The sequence below is a fragment of the Rhinolophus ferrumequinum genome, chromosome 11, assembly GCF_004115265.2.
Source record: "Rhinolophus ferrumequinum isolate MPI-CBG mRhiFer1 chromosome 11, mRhiFer1_v1.p, whole genome shotgun sequence".
NCBI lineage: Eukaryota > Metazoa > Chordata > Mammalia > Chiroptera > Rhinolophidae > Rhinolophus > Rhinolophus ferrumequinum.
This window is the reverse complement of record NC_046294.1, coordinates 73,174,488-73,191,633: the sequence shown is the minus strand read 5'-3', so window position 1 is coordinate 73,191,633 and position 17,146 is coordinate 73,174,488. Positions and strand designations below refer to the sequence as shown.

The window sequence follows — 17,146 nt, the reverse complement described above, 5'->3', positions numbered from 1 at the left end:
CTAGGAAGATTTCCAACCCGCAGCAGCCTCAGAGACCAACTGGGAGTCAGTCACAAGCTCTATCTCAGTAAGTAATTTATTTTTCTGTTGCCAGTGAAAAACACTGGTGGAGTAGCAAGGTCAACCCAGAACAACGTCAACTGCATTAAGAACCTATGGCTTCACCAAAAGCCAGCTTTCAAGCGTGATGTATTCTTTTGTTTCATTTAGATCACAGTAGGCTATGTCAGATGCCCTTTTTCCTCTTTCAGAAAGTTTTCAAGAAATGCCAGTATTCATTGTAGGAATACGGGATAGACAATGGCTAAAGTCTATATCAATGTCAAAGCAGAACGTTCCAACTGAAGGACTGTCCAGACATATCAAATATTTCAGACTAGTCCATGACCCAAACTCAAGTGGGGAAATCGTTTTTTCAATATTCCAGGGGAAGCTGTTAACGTTTGCATTTTCAAGGATCTTTTCAGACATGAAGAATCCCAATGTTTACAATAAGATAACTTAAGTGCAAACCAGGCATGTGTTCTATTTGAGTTGGACATAAAACGTAACTCATGCTGAAACTGTAAAAATGGTTTATGCCCCTATTTTTTTCTCTAACTTAAGTCATTTCACAGTATTTTGTCTACTTTTCTACTTTGTATAGAAAGAACAGACCTTGTTTCCTCCAGTGCTATGGGTAGTACTTATGCAACAATAAAATACAAGATAATAAATACAGTTATTCATTAAAAGGTCAAGAGCATGGAGAAAGCTTGGTTCTAAAGTGGGTCGGTGTGGCTGAGGTGTTGTTTTGTTTTGTTTTGTTTTGTTTTCCAAAAGTGATGTGCTATTTTTTGCTCTGGGGGATTTTTTTTTTTTTTTTTTAATTCTCTGATATAACAGGATTTCCTCAGCTATGGATTCTGTGATGATTTAGTTCAGCTGATTGTGGCTGCTGGACAGGAACAACATGATCTGAATCCAGAGGTCATTGAGATCTCTGGTAGTGATATTAAGAGTGTTTTATTTGTTTGGTTTTGACAGCCCAGAATGCATGCTCTGAACGTAGCTAAGTGTAAGCAATCATTGTCAGGCAGTTGAAAATTAAAATCTGGCAGGTAAGACTGTGGAGCTGGGAGGCTAGGCAGGAGACCTGGACAGTGAGCAGCCTGAGACTAACAATTCAAGGTAGTAACCAGAGGCAGCCTTTGCAACCAGGACCTAGTGTGCTATTCTGTCAAGAGATCCTCCAGCTTCTAAAGCTTCTTAGACACGATAGTTCAGGGTTGTCTACTCATCCTTACTGGAAGTGCAGAAATAACAAGCTTTAGCTTTTATCCTGTAAAAGGACCCTTGGCTAATTTAGAATAATCCAGGTCCTCTAAAAGAAAGGGATTGTCCCGTCCATTTGGAGTGTCTGTGGAAGGAAGCTCAGCCCTGGGTCCATATCCATTGGAAACTCTTCTGGATTGAGTTCCAAGTCCAGGTTCTGATTAGTCCTTTAGGAAGACCCAAGAGATGTGGCTTTCATCAGCATTCTGTTTTTCAAGAACCTTCTGGAGGAGGAGCAAGGGAATTTGGACCTACTATTAACTTCTGTACAAACCATACTTTGTTTTTGTTGAAAGTGGTTTACATTCATCACAGCATTTTTTTTTTTTTTTGCAAATTATAATTTTAAAGCAGTTAAGTTAGCTTTAGAATTTATTTTTGTAAACATATAACAAAAGGTGAATGAGATCAAATTTACAGTGCAGTTGAAGTAGGCACACCCAATTAGTTTTTACTCTCAAAAACATTTTTTTAAATAATTACCTCAGAAACAAAACTGTCCTCATGGGTTTATTAGGTCATCTAATCAGTCATAAATATTATTTTTACCATCACCAGTGTTCCTGTCAACTGTCCTGAGTCAAAACTTGAAAACAGCAGTACAGCTCATACATAAGGATAATTTTACATTTTATCTGTAGTTTGGGATTCCTCTTCAGACTAATGTTAAAAGAAATTAAATCCCTGCCCCCACCCCACCCCACCTCACCCCACCCCTCAGCGATGAAGAGCCCCTTCACAGCTTTCTCCTGAAGAATTATCTGGGTACATACTACATTCTAGGCACAGTTAGGAGCAACCCCAGGAAATGTCTTGCCAGAAGTTCCCCAGAGCCGTTGTAAGAAGCTTTGCTTGTGTAGGTATGGTTTGATTGATATCCCTGCTTTAATTGTTAAATCCAAGGGAAGGATTTTAATTTCAAAGCTTTTATATTCTGCCGTGACATAAGTTTGGCCAGCTCATTTTGATTTTTTGGATCTTAGACCCACATTATTGGGATACAAGGCTAATCATAAATCATCTGCTGAATATGAGCCAGGTAGACAGTAGATTCTCCAGACAATACATTTGAATGGGAATTTGGCATTTTGGTGCAGAATCGAAGTATTATCCATCGTTAGCATTTGATGGCAAGAGGGATGTGAAAGACAGAAATGAGTGCTTCAATCAAAGTTCAGCTTATGTCACACACACACACACACACACACACACACACACACACACACACACACAAACACAGCCTTAGTTTTAAGAGTTGGCCTGGCACCTTCACCAGCAGTTTATCTCATGTCTCCCACCCTACTCCCCAAACAAACCCTATTTTCCCCCCTACAGGGCATATTTGAAAACTGCTTCTAAATGACCCATTGGGAGGTTAATGCTTTTACACACTTAGTTTTGCTAAATGGGGACCATTCCTGTCAGAGAAAGTGATCATCGGATCACTTACGGACCTTGATTGGTTAAAAAGAAAAGAACATTACCTGAGAGTGAGAATATAAATGGGAGCTTTGCTGTCTGCGCCTCTGTGGTGCACATTATTTCTCAACAGGCTACTGCAGTTAAGTTCCAGGACCACAAGTTTACGTTATTTTCCATTTTCTTGTAATGATAGGAGATATTTGTCCTTAGGGGGATCTTATTTGTTTGACAGTTTCTTTAAAGATATTTAGAAATCATTCGAGACTGTGTGCTCTCTATTTCCTTGTTAATGGGTCATGAATTTTTACGGAGATGTTTGAATCATGGCTCATTTATCTCTAGATTGTACAAGGGTTAGTGAAATAAGTGCTTGGGAACTTATGTAGGGATATATTCCATGGCAAAATACATAATCCCTTCCAGACTTTCAATGATGTTTAAATGGGGCACCCATTTAAAAAGTGTTTCTGACCGTGTTTTAATGGCAGCTGGGATTATGAGCTTAAAAGAAAAAAAAAAAAAAATACATATGCTTCCCATGTGAATCTTCCACTCTTAAGAGAGCCAGTTTCATGGCTAATTAGCCTTGTTGACAGTAAATAAGCTGGTTAAAGTGCCAAATTTTATCAGGATGTCTCCAGAGTAGATTCAAATCCTGCTCACACAACATTTACCGTGCTAGGTGACCAGAGAGGAGGCATGGAGGCTAAACATGGGAAAATGAAACAGATTATACAAAATTTGCATGGAAGGAGTTCAGAATTTAATTGTTCACCATTAGTTGTTGATATGGATATGGATGATTTGGGACATTGAACCGAGGAATTGGATGACTTAATTTTAATATTTCCATTTAGACTAGTATGTCTTTTTTTTTAATGATTACAATTCAGTTGAAGTGGAAGTTTTGTGATCTGTCTGGTTTTGATTTAAAACAAGTGAATAACGATCATTTACCAATTAGTTACTCTTATTTAGGAATAGTTCTATAGCATGATATTTATGCATGTGATATCTTATAAGCAGAATCCTGTTTCTGTGTCTTCCGCATAGCGGTTTGACTGTTGTGTTTCATAGCAATGGGCTTTTTCTGAGTACACTGAGCTGTATGTCACTCTTAGGGAGTATCCTATCACTCTCCATCAGTAACGGATCCCACTCTCACTGCGGATGCTCTGGACAAAACAATTGCAGAATTTGATACCGTGGAAGATCTGCTCAAGCACTTCAATCCTGAATCATGGCAAGAAGATCTTGAGAATTTGTATTTGGACACTCCTCATTATCGAGGCAGATCGTACCACGACAGGAAGTCAAAAGGTAAGAAACAAAACACTGGAGGTTCTTCATAAGCAGAGAGGAGTATTAAGAGTGATAATAAGTAAGCATTAGCAATACAGTATATTTAATTCATTTACTTCAGATTATCATTATCAGTCCGTTATCCCACATCTTTTTCACAGCACCTTCATATGAATTCCTGTGTTTTTCCCAAACTGGGTTGTTTGTATGGGACTATGAACAGTTTAGATTCAGTCAAAGATCTGTCATAGTTTGGAGCTAGAAAATACCTTATAAAATTATTTGGACGAGCTTTGTGTTTCTAGGCAAGGCATTATTAGCCCCACTCTACACTGTGGAGGTAACCAAAGTCAGGGCATATAAATAATTTGCCTAAGCCTATATGGCAATGGAGAGGAAATGAGAATCATGGTGTCTTGTGTCCAGTGTCAGTGCTTGTGTAATTGTCTACTGAGCCTCTCTGATGAATATTAATTTAGCCCAGGACTCAGAGTTGGCAGAGAGGCTCCTGATAAAGCAATGGACAAAATGCATTGTAGACTTCAACTCTATTCATTCAATGCCCATTCTACAAACTTCTTATGAAGACCTACTATGTGTTTGGAGCTTTGGGTTGTTTGGGGGATGTAGAAATCTGGGATAGTTTGGAGGCACACATTCAATTGGAAATAATGAAAGGAGAAGAGAGGAACATTTAGGCAGAGAAAACATCATGAGCTAAAACAGTCATACTTAAATTCTTAAAAAATAAACATCCTAGTTCTACATCTGAGTGATATGATCTCACGATGAGAATGTTCATTTGAATGTTTAATTCAAATTAATAGAAAAATAACTTGTAATTTCCTCTTAATGAATAAAACTATACTTTATAGGCTGTGATATCCTTGCTTTATTTGATAAAATTTGTTATCATTAAATTTTTCTCTAGAAGTCTTGTAAGACTGGCTTACATCATAAATGTGAAATCATTTAGCTAAAATACAGCTTGTTTCCTATACTTTGTAATATCAGGGCTCTTTTTAACAACTGTGAACCTGGGCGGCTTTAGCAGATTATATTGGTCAGCAGAACCTATTAGAACATTTGGACTGAGGTGACTAATTAGTTAACTCCTGCCTGGGTCTGCTGCTTATGGTTTAGGTGATAATCTTACAGACTTAAAATGCACAGCTAAGGGAGACCAGAGAGTCACTGGTGACCGTAATGTTATGAAGATATTCCATGTGCAGATCACTGTAATTCTCAAACTGAATCTCCCCAGGCATCAGATTGAATTGAACTTGAAGGAGAAATTGCTTTTCTGTAAGGCATTTCTGTTTTTGGATCTTTATTAGGTCAATTTGAAGGAAAATGAAATATTCACAATATTTTGAAAACCCAATAAAAAAATTAAAAGTGGTATTGGACAAAGAAATGATAAAATATGACTCTACCAAGTATCTAAGCACTACAGTTATTCAAGGGGCTGCCCTTTTTGGCACCTGTTCCTTACTTATTTTTATTTTTTGGAAATATTAAAATTTAAAAATTCCTTAAATTCGTTACATTTTCCCCCATAATTATGTTGAGGTCAAGGCAGGATGTCTGGGTTCAGATCCGAACTCTACCACTTACAAGTTTTGTGATTTTTCAGGAAGTCATTGATCCTTCCTGAGCCTCAGTTTCCTCACTGGCAATGTGTGTATGATAATACCTACTTCCGGGAATTGGTAGTGGTGCCATCCAAAGCACCTGGCACCTAGTACTTATTTGAGAAGTGTTAGCGAGCTATAGCTGCTTAGAAATCTGAAATATATTTGCATCACTTCTTTGGTGAAGCCTTCCTTGTCCCTTGTCCTATCCCTTTGAAGCCTGTCACCCCAAACAAAGGTCAGAGTACTTGGATGTCACAACATTTATATGTCCTACTGCTGCATTATTCTTGTACGTTTGTGTTTTCTCCAAGAGAATATGAGATCCTACAACTTGAGGGTATCAACTCTGGCTGAATATTAAATCACCTGAGAAGCTTTAAAAAACTACAAATGCCTAGTTTCCTAGACACTGACTCAGAATCTCTGAAGGTGGGGCTGGAGCTGATGTTATTTTATGGCTCATAGGAGATTGGGATCAATCTTTAGAGACATCCAGAGCTGAGAGCCACTGGTTTTGTAGACTGCTCATCCTATATCTTCAGCACTTGGCATAGTCTCTGACACATTTTAGGTGCTCAATTAATGTTTGTGGAATTGAAGATATTAGTAATCCAGCATTAGTATATTTCTAATGTTTACAGAAACCCACCCCATAGACTAAGGAGTATAGTTTTATTAAGAATGCCTTTGATTATTGAAACAACCTTGCAAGAGCATTCAAAATGACGTTCTACTGTTTTTCTGACAGAGGAAACATTTCTCTCCCCCATTGGCTTAGATCCCATTTCTTAATCTCTTGTTTAAAATGGTCCTAAGGCAGATCTGTACCATTTCATTGAACACTGGTGAGTCACCACTGTCTCTGAACTTGTACAAATGTGCTGATTTAATTGTTTATCATTCCACTGATGCCGAACCACCTGCATGTATCACAGAAGCACAGGAAGTCAGGTTTAACATTTCAACTATTATTTTCAGCTTTAGGAACTTAAAAATACAAATTCATGATTTGTATCCTAATGCATACGAAAGGGAGCAGTGAATAAAGACTGAAAACAGAACACATAGTTATAGATAATGGAGGCCCAGTATCTATTTGGTGATACCATTAGATGTCCGATAAAATGTGAACTTCATAGGACCCATAGAAAGGTTTCCTATTATCAGTATAATACTTTTAATGGTGTTGTACAGGAGCAACCTCATTTATGAATATCTATTGAGCATCCATTCTTCTGATTTGCCCAGACTGATCACAAGTGTCATTTTTCTTGATACCAAAGAGCAAGATTCTAAGATGACTTGAATTTCAAAGGATCAAACACAGAGTTTTATAAATTAAAATAAAACACAAACACACTGGTTGAAGAACTTATGTAATAAAGTAGAAACAGTTAATATTTAAAATTAAATTTTCTGCTTTGCTTCTACTGTTTTTTTGAAGGGAGATTAGGTGACAGTGAGTTTTTAGTTCTCCTTAAGAAAAGAGTTGAAAATGGGAAGCAAGAGGACAGTCACAGTTTGGGGAGAAGTGACAGAGAAAAGGGACAGATAACATTGCCAAGTATTGAAGCCAGAACTTCAGTGCATAAGGTCTACTTTTTGAAAAATTCACAAGTAATAGATAAGCTCCAACTTGTCTGTGACAGCTTCTGGACTGAATATAATATAACAAGTTAATATAATATATTCAGCCTTCTTTTACTTATTCCAGTTTTCTAGGGGATAATGCAGAAAAGGATAGCATGGATAACTGAAATCTGTAGATGACTGTAGTTCCAAAACCCACTTTTTATCAATAATTTTGGTAAAAGCTTCCCCAAAGTTAAAAATATATACATATTGTTTCAAGTTCAAGTTGCCTTTATTTCTTCTGATAATGATATTACATGCTAATGATAGATACTACAGACTTGCACAGAACTAGGTGGAAACAATCAGATGGATACTCTACAAGCTATATAATTACCACCTGAATCATTGTATGACCACTATGGTTTAACTGAAACTATTCTATGATTTCTCTAAAACACATACCTTTGAACTTAGGGTCACTGTTTATATATTCAAGTTCATAGCATGAAATTTGACATTTCTAAATTAAGAGATGATTGGCCTTAAACTGTACTAGACTAGGCATTAATTGAGAAGCAGTTTATAGAGATTAACAATGTGAGTTCTGTTCTTTTACTTCTTCCAGGAGAACTTGACTTTCCAGAATGATAGTGTGTTTAACATAGGAAAATCCAACATATATAGTAGCAACGGGAAGCCTGTTTTCACAGGCTAAGTGTTGTGATAAAAAATATGGAGATAATGGTTGAGGCACTCCAAATTTATAGTTTTGAACTATAATGCTTAACCAAAAAGAGTTGCCATTTTTGATTCACATGCCAAAATTGACATGCACTCCTCTTTCAAAAAATCAGTATTTTAATATTGAGTGAAGCAAAAATACTGACATTAAGTTGATTCCAAATGATGGGGTTTCAAACTATGATTTTTACAGACTCTAAATCGTTAGAAGTTGAAACTCTGAGACAGTTATTAACTCATTTCCAAGGTTCCAATACCAATTATATGATTTCTTACATATCATTATTTTTCTCTACGATCTAAAACACCTGACTTTTTAATTTGCAAACTACTTACAGGTAAATAACTGGCATAAGAAATTGAGGATTAAATGAAATAAATATGTTTTATAGCAAGAGGTTTGAATTGGTTCTGTATTCTCTTAAGTGAGAACACCTTTTATTTTTAAATCAGGCATTTATAGCTGTGTCTTTGTCATTCCCTGCATGCTGAGCAGGAAGATACAAGTTTTGCTCTTTCTTCTTTTTTTGTTTTTTCTTTCAGAATCGAGATTTTATTAGTTGTTTTGAGGATAAGTACACAGGCATTTCAATTTGTAAACAATTCTTAATGTACGTACCAAAAACCTAAAAAGTCACGTAGTTTTTAATCTTTCTAGACAGTTATTCCAGTGACTATCCAGCTTACAATTTGGAAGCTAATTTTCCTTAATAAAATATCAAGTACCAGTATCTTCAAATGTTGATAAACTGTTACATCAAAGTCCCACTAATTCATAGTTTAAAATCAGATACACTACATACTCAAATTTTCAACCTTTCATAGCACATTAACAAAATGACTAGGAAAACTGGACTACCATGACCAATGATGGATGGTACAGAGTACACAAAATTCTGACAGGATGAGCCAAGATCAAGGAATGGTTGTGTTTAGGAAATAATTCTACCAATAAGGTGGGAATAGAATCAATTTAAAATGTTCAGAACATGTTAAATGTACAACTGACTCCAAATTGCCACTTAGTATGCTGTGTATTATAGGATATAAAAACTACGGAATGTTAACCTGGTACCCAAGACAATCAAAGACTCCCATGTTCAACATCCCACTATTTTCAGGTTGTACCAAAAAATAACCAGCAAATGATTTCACCTCTTTAAAAAAAAGCATTTACACTTAAAAAATGGGATGAGGTGGAATTCCCTCCTTAAAAATGTTTCTGGAGTTACTAAAAAAGTTGCATTTATAGATAGTTGATAGTTTTCTTCTGGATTATGCAAGGAGGGAGACAAGCATTACTGATAAGACATGGTATATTAACCAGACTTAACTTCTTTCTCTCCTGCTTCATCAGAGGTTGAACTCCCCTCGTTTTTAGTTCCTCCATTTTCTGCAGGTAAATCTTTGGTTTCTTGGTTAGCCACTTCCGCCTGTTTTCCCTTTCCTCCCTTATCCCCTTTTATTTGCACTCTTTGGCCTGAAGATTTGTCCTTTCCAGCTGCCTTTTTTGGCTTCGTTTGCACTTTTGCAGGAGCAGGTTTAGTTGACGGCCTCGCCAACCTCCTCTTGGGCTCCTCCTTTGCAGTCCTCTCTGCTGAGCTGACCTTCCTCTTGGGCATGGTGGCCTCGGGGTGGACGCATGCGGGTGTCCGCGGGCAGGGGCCTTTGCAAAGCCTTTGCAAAGCTGGGTTGCTTGGCAGCTGTCGCTCCTCCCACCACCCAAGCTGCTGGCACAAGTTTTGTTATTTCAGTAGTGATCTAGAATGTAGGGAGTAATTTCAGAATTTATTAAGATAGGAACACATTTTAGAAACAAACCGAAGTCATCACAGATTGAATGCTTGTAATTTGATCTGCCTAGTTGATAGCTGGGTAAGGATTTGCAAAAAAGCTCTTGGCTGACACTAGTGATGAATCAGGTAAATCAGTCATGGGATATCATTCTTCTGTAACTACCAACAGAGGTACTAGAGACATTAAATCCAAATGGATTTATTTTCCTAATTTCTAATGTTGAATGAATGCTAGCTTCATTGAGTTTCCTGAACCATGTGGTGTGTACCAAGTAAAAGCTTTCATTATCAAGTATTACAATTGTTTACCACAATTTGATAGAAATAGAGCAGAAGAAAGAATTCTGTAATGGGAAAAGCATGGACTTTGCAGTCACGTAAATTTGTGATAAAATTCTAACTCAAATCCTAAGACTAGTGGTCTTGGAGAAGTTATTTACAGACACTGAGCCTCCGTTTTCTGTAATTTGTTAAATGGCTCCAATTATAACCAGTTTGCAAAGTTGTTTTAGTATTAATAATAGCAGAGTATCTAACACCTAGTGGGCCCTCAATAAATGCTTGCTACTCTTATTACTTGAATACAAAACTGCACAGAAACAAGGTATTTCTGTGAACTCTTCTGCTCTCCTCCCTGGAAAGCTCTAAGATAATCATTAGTAATCTGGAGAGCCTTCCACAGAGTATCCAAATACTGTCAGATTTAAGTATCTGTATAATCAGTACACTCATTAAAAGTTTACAAAATAATTGCCAAGTACTAACTTTTCTATGATACCATTTACCCAGAAACTTTCCAGCACCATTTTGTTTGCTGGATATTTCCTTTACAAACGGTTTCTTTTTAGACTGTAGCCACTGTTTATGACCCATATGGTTTGTGAATATCTAGATCCCCCACTCACTCACTTTGCCAGAAAGCATTAATAAAAACCATACTGTCGTTCATCATGTTATTTGAGGACAATCACAGCGCAGGATCAAGGACCTCTCAGTTCCTTTTCCTCCCGCTCCCAGGGCAGCCTCTGCTTTTCTCCTAGTTGAGGTGGTCCATCTTTGTGGATATCCTAACCCCACTTTCATCATCAAAGTGGTTCCTCCTACTTAGCCATCTGATTCAAATGCAAATTGATTGGAAAAATCCATGTGGCAATATAACAATATAGGTAACTTTTAGCATCTGAGTGGACAGATGTGTCTTTTCCACAGCAGTCACTCTTGATAAAGCTCAATGGTTTGCATTGTGGTTCCTGTGCCCATTTTTTCTGTGAAGCATTGGGGAACCCCTCCACAATCTTTTTTCTCAGTACCCCAGTGGACTTAAGAAGAAAGCACACCACTCCTAACAGCACATCCTCATGCTGAGAAACTGCTAGTGCTGGGAGATCTAGCTAATCAAGTGTCTTTACTTGCAGAAGACTGATGCTAAGTCCCATAAAATTAAACTGGACACACATGATCATTGCCTTCTGACATTTAGATGAAGGTAGGGATGACCTTCCTTTCCTTAGTGATCACCAATGGCAAAATCTCAGCTGTTTGGGTATCCATTCTTAACCTCCTCATCGATCTGTTTTACTCATTTCAACAATAATGTGGTGCACACTTATGGAGAGGTATTTGGCCCTATGCTTCAAACACTCTTAATTCATTGAATCTTAATAAATGCCTTGGCAGGAGAGTATTCTTATTCCTGTTTTACATAGTAAAAGAAACACATTCAGAAAGGTCCTGTGGCCTCTACAAAGTGTGGAGAGCCCTGACACAAATCTGGGTTTGCTGGCTGCAGAGCCCATGCTGTGGGGAACTCAGTGGTGTTTAAAGCTCAGAGACTCGGAATCTAATAAATGAGAGAGAGACATTTGAAAATCTCCTTAATTCTTTTCATCTCCTAACTTGTTTTCTTTTCTTCTTTTTTTTAAATTAAAGTTTATTGGGGTGACAATGGTTAGTAAAGTTACATAGCTTTGAAGTATACAATTCTGTAATACATCATCTATATTTCACATTGCGTGTTCACCACCCAGAGTCAGTTCTTCCATCACCGTCTATTTGATCCCGTTTTGCCCTCATCTACTAACTTGTTTTCTTATTTTTCATTTCATAAATGTACTTCATACATCCACCCAATTCATGAGTTCCAGGGGTCCAGAGAATTGCCTTATGAAGAGTTCAGTGGTTTTCAGTGGATTTCAGTGGCCCAGTTCAATGCCTTGCAGATATTCATGCACTTATCCATTCATTTTTCAGTGCATACTTGTCAAATGCCAATTATATGTCTAGTGACTTTAGGCAAGTCACTTAGCTCCTCTGCACTGCAGTTTCCGTATCTATCAAAAGGGAATAGTAGACTCGAAGATGAGTGTTTATTGTGAGCATTCAATGAGACTTGAGTTTGTGAAAGCATCTCACACAGGACCAGACACATAGTATGTACCTAATAAATTTCCACTGACTCGTTGCTTAACATTGTTTTTAAACCCTGAAAATTAGGAATTGTCTGATTGGGAACCTTTATCTGTGATTTCTATAAATACAAGTGGTAAATGTTTGTATTCTTTAGAAATTAAACCAACAAATGGAGTCATGCAATCCGTGATTTTAAGTTTAAAATATCCTGATATTCCCTCATTAAAAGTTATAGAATAACTGTTCTATGCACTTCCAACTTGAGGTTGAAATGTGAAAACAGTTTTCACAATTATGTGCTGATTTATAGAAAAGTAAATCTGAAAATCACAGTGAGGTTGTAATATTCATAAAGATGAACAGACTCCTGGGAATTTATGAACCTTGAAAAAGCCTGAGAGCCTCTATTTGCTTGATATAAAAATACGACCATTATTTTTATATTCCCCTTACCTCGCACCTCCACGTAAAGCACCATATATCTAGTGTTGTAACATCAGTCAGATTTTTAGCACTTTACGTAACAGATTGTGACATTATTCCCCGTTTGGCAAAGGACATATTCCTGAGCAGCTTGAAATATGTGTTAGGGACCAGCCTTCTAGATGCCATCGTCTATTCTGCGTGACACTCCTTCTAGGTTCCATGCAACTTGGTGCCAGTGATCTTCATTTATCATAGTTCATCCATGAGAGAGCTGATTCTAGAACCCCAGTTTCTCAATTCTAACCTAATACCATCAGTAGTTTGATTCATTCAGATAGTAGTTATTGAATACCTACGCCTTGCAAAGAAAATCTGGATAGATTAGTAGGGCAAAAAATGGCCAAAGTTTTCTCTAATGTTTGATTTAAGTTTGTGAGAATCCATTCAGAGTCACAAAAGATATTTAAAGAAAATGAGAAACAATTGTCCAGAGGTACATACTGACTTCAGTTTATTATTATTATTATTATTATTATTATTATTATTATAATTATTGGATTTAGTTAGTTCAAATATTCTAAAATGGCACATGTACTTAGACTACAAAGATGTGTCTCTTTCAGCAGTACCCTGCTTCTAATTATTGGAACCAAATGGCTTTAGAAAAGGTGGATTTAAATGATCTACATTTAGTCCTTCCATTAGAGGCAAAGCACTAGGAGAGGAGGGATAAAAAAGATTGATTAACTCTTTGCTTTTCAGAACATTACAGTTTAGTGGAAGAAAAGTAGCCACGTAAACAAAAAATGATAAAGCAAGATCTGTGAAGTCAGTGCTATAATAGAAAGCAGAAAATGTGTGGAGAATATATAGCAAAGGAGTCAGAGGAAATGCAGGGTGAATATGCCTTTGACTCGGGCCCTAGAAGATTAAAATGAGGTATCAGACTGAGATGCTAGAGAAGGTACAATGGAATGGCAAAGCCTGGTGGTAAAAGCATGCTTTTGCTTCAAGCACTTGCTCTTCTCCTGCTATCACCATGTGTTAAACACGCATGAATATAAAGGCTGCTGGTGTGTGCCTGCTAAAAGAGTTTATGAAGAACTTGAGCACTGGAAAGGCTTGATTTGGCTGTTACAAAATGATTACTGGCTATTTCTAAGAATGCTTGGAAGTATAATTGGAGACTCCAGCAGACTCAGGAAGATCAAGAGAAAAAAAGATGGCAACGCACATAGTACAACAAAGATCAATGAAAGACTAGCATGGTGAACGCTGACCAACAAACTTGATACCTAGAGACTCACCCAAGGAAACCATCCTCCTGTTGAACAAAACAAAGCAGTGAATTAAACGTACATGTGGAGAAAAAAGTGCTTTCCATTATTCAAAGAGAGGATATTATTTTGTTCCACAATGGATTTTCATATTCACAAAGAAAAATTGAAATGATCAATTTTAGAAAATACTCTTAAATGTTTATCATAAGCTGATCACCACCCATGCCACACTTGTCAAGCATGTGAAATATAATACAATCGATCCTTGAACAACTCAGGAGTTAGGGGTACTGACCACCCTCACACTCAAAAATCTGCATATAACTTAAGTCAGTCCTCCGTATGTGGGGATTCCCAACCACGGATCGAAAATATGTACTGGTTTTATCTGTCCTACAGAAAAAAATCTCTTGGATTCTAGCAGCTGTTCTCCCTAAAGACAAATCGTTGCTATCAGTCAATCAATCCAGCTCTTTACATGGACCTCCAATTGGTTTTCATGATAAGGAGTACAGATAAGTAAGGGCAACAAGGAGTTCAAGGAGAAATGAAGACGAAAAGAAGATGGTGAATAGACGAAAGTTCCTTCAGTTCAGATAAAAAAGATGAAACTCATTACATTGCTCCATACCAAAAAACAAAGTAGGCTCTCTTGCAGTTGCCTGGTTGATTAGCCAAAGCATGGAGTACTTTTCCAGTAGAATCCGATAGATGGATATGTGTGCACAGGAGCACATGGTTGGATATATGTCATCGACAACATCCTGAAAAATGATAGGTCAGTGCCTATCAAGACGCCTGAGAAGCCAGATCTTTTGGGCAGTGAGTGTCCTCTAGTGGGAAGGCTCCAACGTGGCTTGTGGAAGCTGCTCTTTGCGCTCTCCTTCAGATCTTCAGACTGGGCTTCTACCGCGTTTCCCCGAAAATAAGACCTAGCCGGACAATCAGCTCTAATGCGTCTTTTGGAGTAAAAATTAATGTAAGACCCAATCTTATTTTCGGGGAAACACGGTAAGTACAAGAGTCATGAAAAAGCCTGGATTCAAACTCAGGCTCTGCCACTGACTGGGTGTGTGGCTTTGGACAAGTTGTGTTCTTAACCGCTGAAAGGTAAAAATAAGGATATTAGTGGTGTATGTAATTCATAGCATTTTTGAAATTTCATGCAATTATGTATGTGTAGAACTTTTCAAATTACCTGGTACTTGGGAAGATGGCCAGAATCAAAAAGACCAGGCTGAGTCTCCTTCCTCCCACACCTACGCCTTAATAGATTAGAAACGGAACAGGGTGGGTGCCTTCTCTAATACACCATCGCTTTACACGTCCCCACCCCAGTGCTTAGAGCCCAGAACTCTTATCACAGCCCAAGGAATGTCTGTGACTGGGCTATGCTTTGAGTCCAGGGCTGCAGAAAGAAGGGTGCTCCCCCTGCACCGCACAGGGCCCCACATTGGATTAACATGTCCAGAGAAAGCCTTTGAGGACAATGGAGCCTTCTCAGCCTTTCTAACTGATTGTCAGTGCAGCCCTAAACACTTCACTGATGGAGAAGTGCCATGAAGAGGCAAGACGACTCAAATTAAAAAGGAGAGCCAAAGAAGAATTATAACATTATGTGTACCTGAGTGAACTCGGGAAATGACATGAAATTAATGGGCCTTTGAATTATATTTGTAACATCCTTGCTGTCCTATAATGTTCCACTGTGAACACTGAAGCAGGAAAGGAAAGGGCAGCTCTTCTCCCTGGACTTGTACCTCTTGGCCTTCCTCCCGCCCAGCAGGCTCACAACAGTTCCCCCTTTCCAGGGCAGTGCCACCGGAAGCCTTAATTGCCGCTCAGCCCCTTGCCTGGCTCCCTGCTCTGCTGCACTGTTAATCGGTCTTCTTTGACTGGATACTCAATATCCCCTGCAGAAAGTCTGCCATCGTGCTTTGAAGTTATTTGCATCCAGTCAGAAGAACCTTTTAGTTCTAGTTCTAAATTGAATGCCTCGGTGGTTTCGATGCCCTGATAAGCAGTGCAGCTGGATTCAACAGCAGTCACACTGGGCCACAGTGCTTAGTCACATTAGTGAATTGATGCATAAAGCTGACAGCATTGTAAATCTCTTCACGGTGGGTAGGAAACAAGGAACCAATGCTACTCAGTAAACTGTTATACAATGTGCACAGTTGTGTTTCAAGGCAAGTAAGGCACACATGCCTATTCCGATTTGCCGAGGGCACTTTGGGGTTTAGCTACATTCCCATAGGGAAAGCATGCTATAGTTTGGCTTGGATATATTCTGGAGATAAGGATGTAGCCATTCGCCACCCCATCCTAGTACAACAGCCTACAGAAAAGTTGATACAGCACCAGGGCGTTCAGTGTTCCTTCATCTGTTGGGTACCTGCCATCCCCCCATTATTGGTAGATGTGGCAAGGACGATGGAGCAGAAGGGAGAAGGGCTTCAATTCCAGTTTTCTCACTTACTATTCACTTTGGGTGTATAATACCTACCTCGAAAGGGTGGGGAACAGCGAAGTGTAGTGGTATGTATAAGGTGGCTAGCAGAGGGCTGAACTAAAGATACTCACTGGTGTTACTTCCTACCTATCCCTCTCTGCCTTTCCGCATGTCACAACCTCTTCTTGCTAATTGCACCTCTTTACGTTAGACAAAAAATATTCCCATTATCACAAGCAGCAGACGTGGCCCTCTGCGTCAGCCCTGTCCACAGGCCCAGTAACGCACAGGCCAGCATTAGTATTTATCTCAAGGTGACACTTGTAATGGATGATTGCCGCACTTCTTAATCCATTTATGTAATCCTTCCTGCTTTGCTTGCAGTTATTTAGCAGCAATAAAATGGTTCCTTTCCCAGGACAGAGTTCATTCAATTTAAATCTGGATTGATTATAGCTAAACTTATGACATGTCTTTACAAAGGGAAAAAAAACAGCAATAAATTATGCACAGTAATTATTTAGCATTCATTCAGCCCCCACAGTGTCCTGGGATCAGCATATAACAGTTGGGGGGAAACGCCTGCCCTTACGAATCAAAGCATAGCTGCACATGTGAAAAAGCACTCAGGGCAGGGCACCAATCCAATTGCAGTTTAATTCTTTATTCAAGGGGTCATCCGGCCATTTGGCCAGTCTCTCAGCTGACTTCATGGGGTTAAGTGGACTCTTCACCCACTCGTGCCTTCTGTTTGTTCAGTTTCTCTCAGATGCTGTCTCCTGACAGCCTCCT

General features: G+C 38.5%; 2 protein-coding genes across 3 annotated transcripts in view; one reads left to right on the top strand and one right to left on the bottom strand.

Annotated features, from left to right (window-relative positions):
* Window positions 1-17,146, top strand: part of PDGFD (platelet derived growth factor D) — a 243,077-nt gene that overhangs the window by 214,901 nt on the left and 11,030 nt on the right. For both annotated transcript variants that reach the window (XM_033121540.1, XM_033121539.1), the window contains exons 4-5: window positions 5-67; window positions 3,858-4,056. In XM_033121540.1, the coding sequence (XP_032977431.1) occupies window positions 5-67; window positions 3,858-4,056 (262 nt within the window). The remainder of the gene's footprint in view (window positions 1-4; window positions 68-3,857; window positions 4,057-17,146) is intronic.
* LOC117030387 (non-histone chromosomal protein HMG-14-like) lies at window positions 9,311-9,613 on the bottom strand. The gene has a single exon (XM_033120418.1). It carries the CDS (start codon window positions 9,611-9,613, stop codon window positions 9,311-9,313), a length of 303 nt encoding a protein of 100 aa, XP_032976309.1.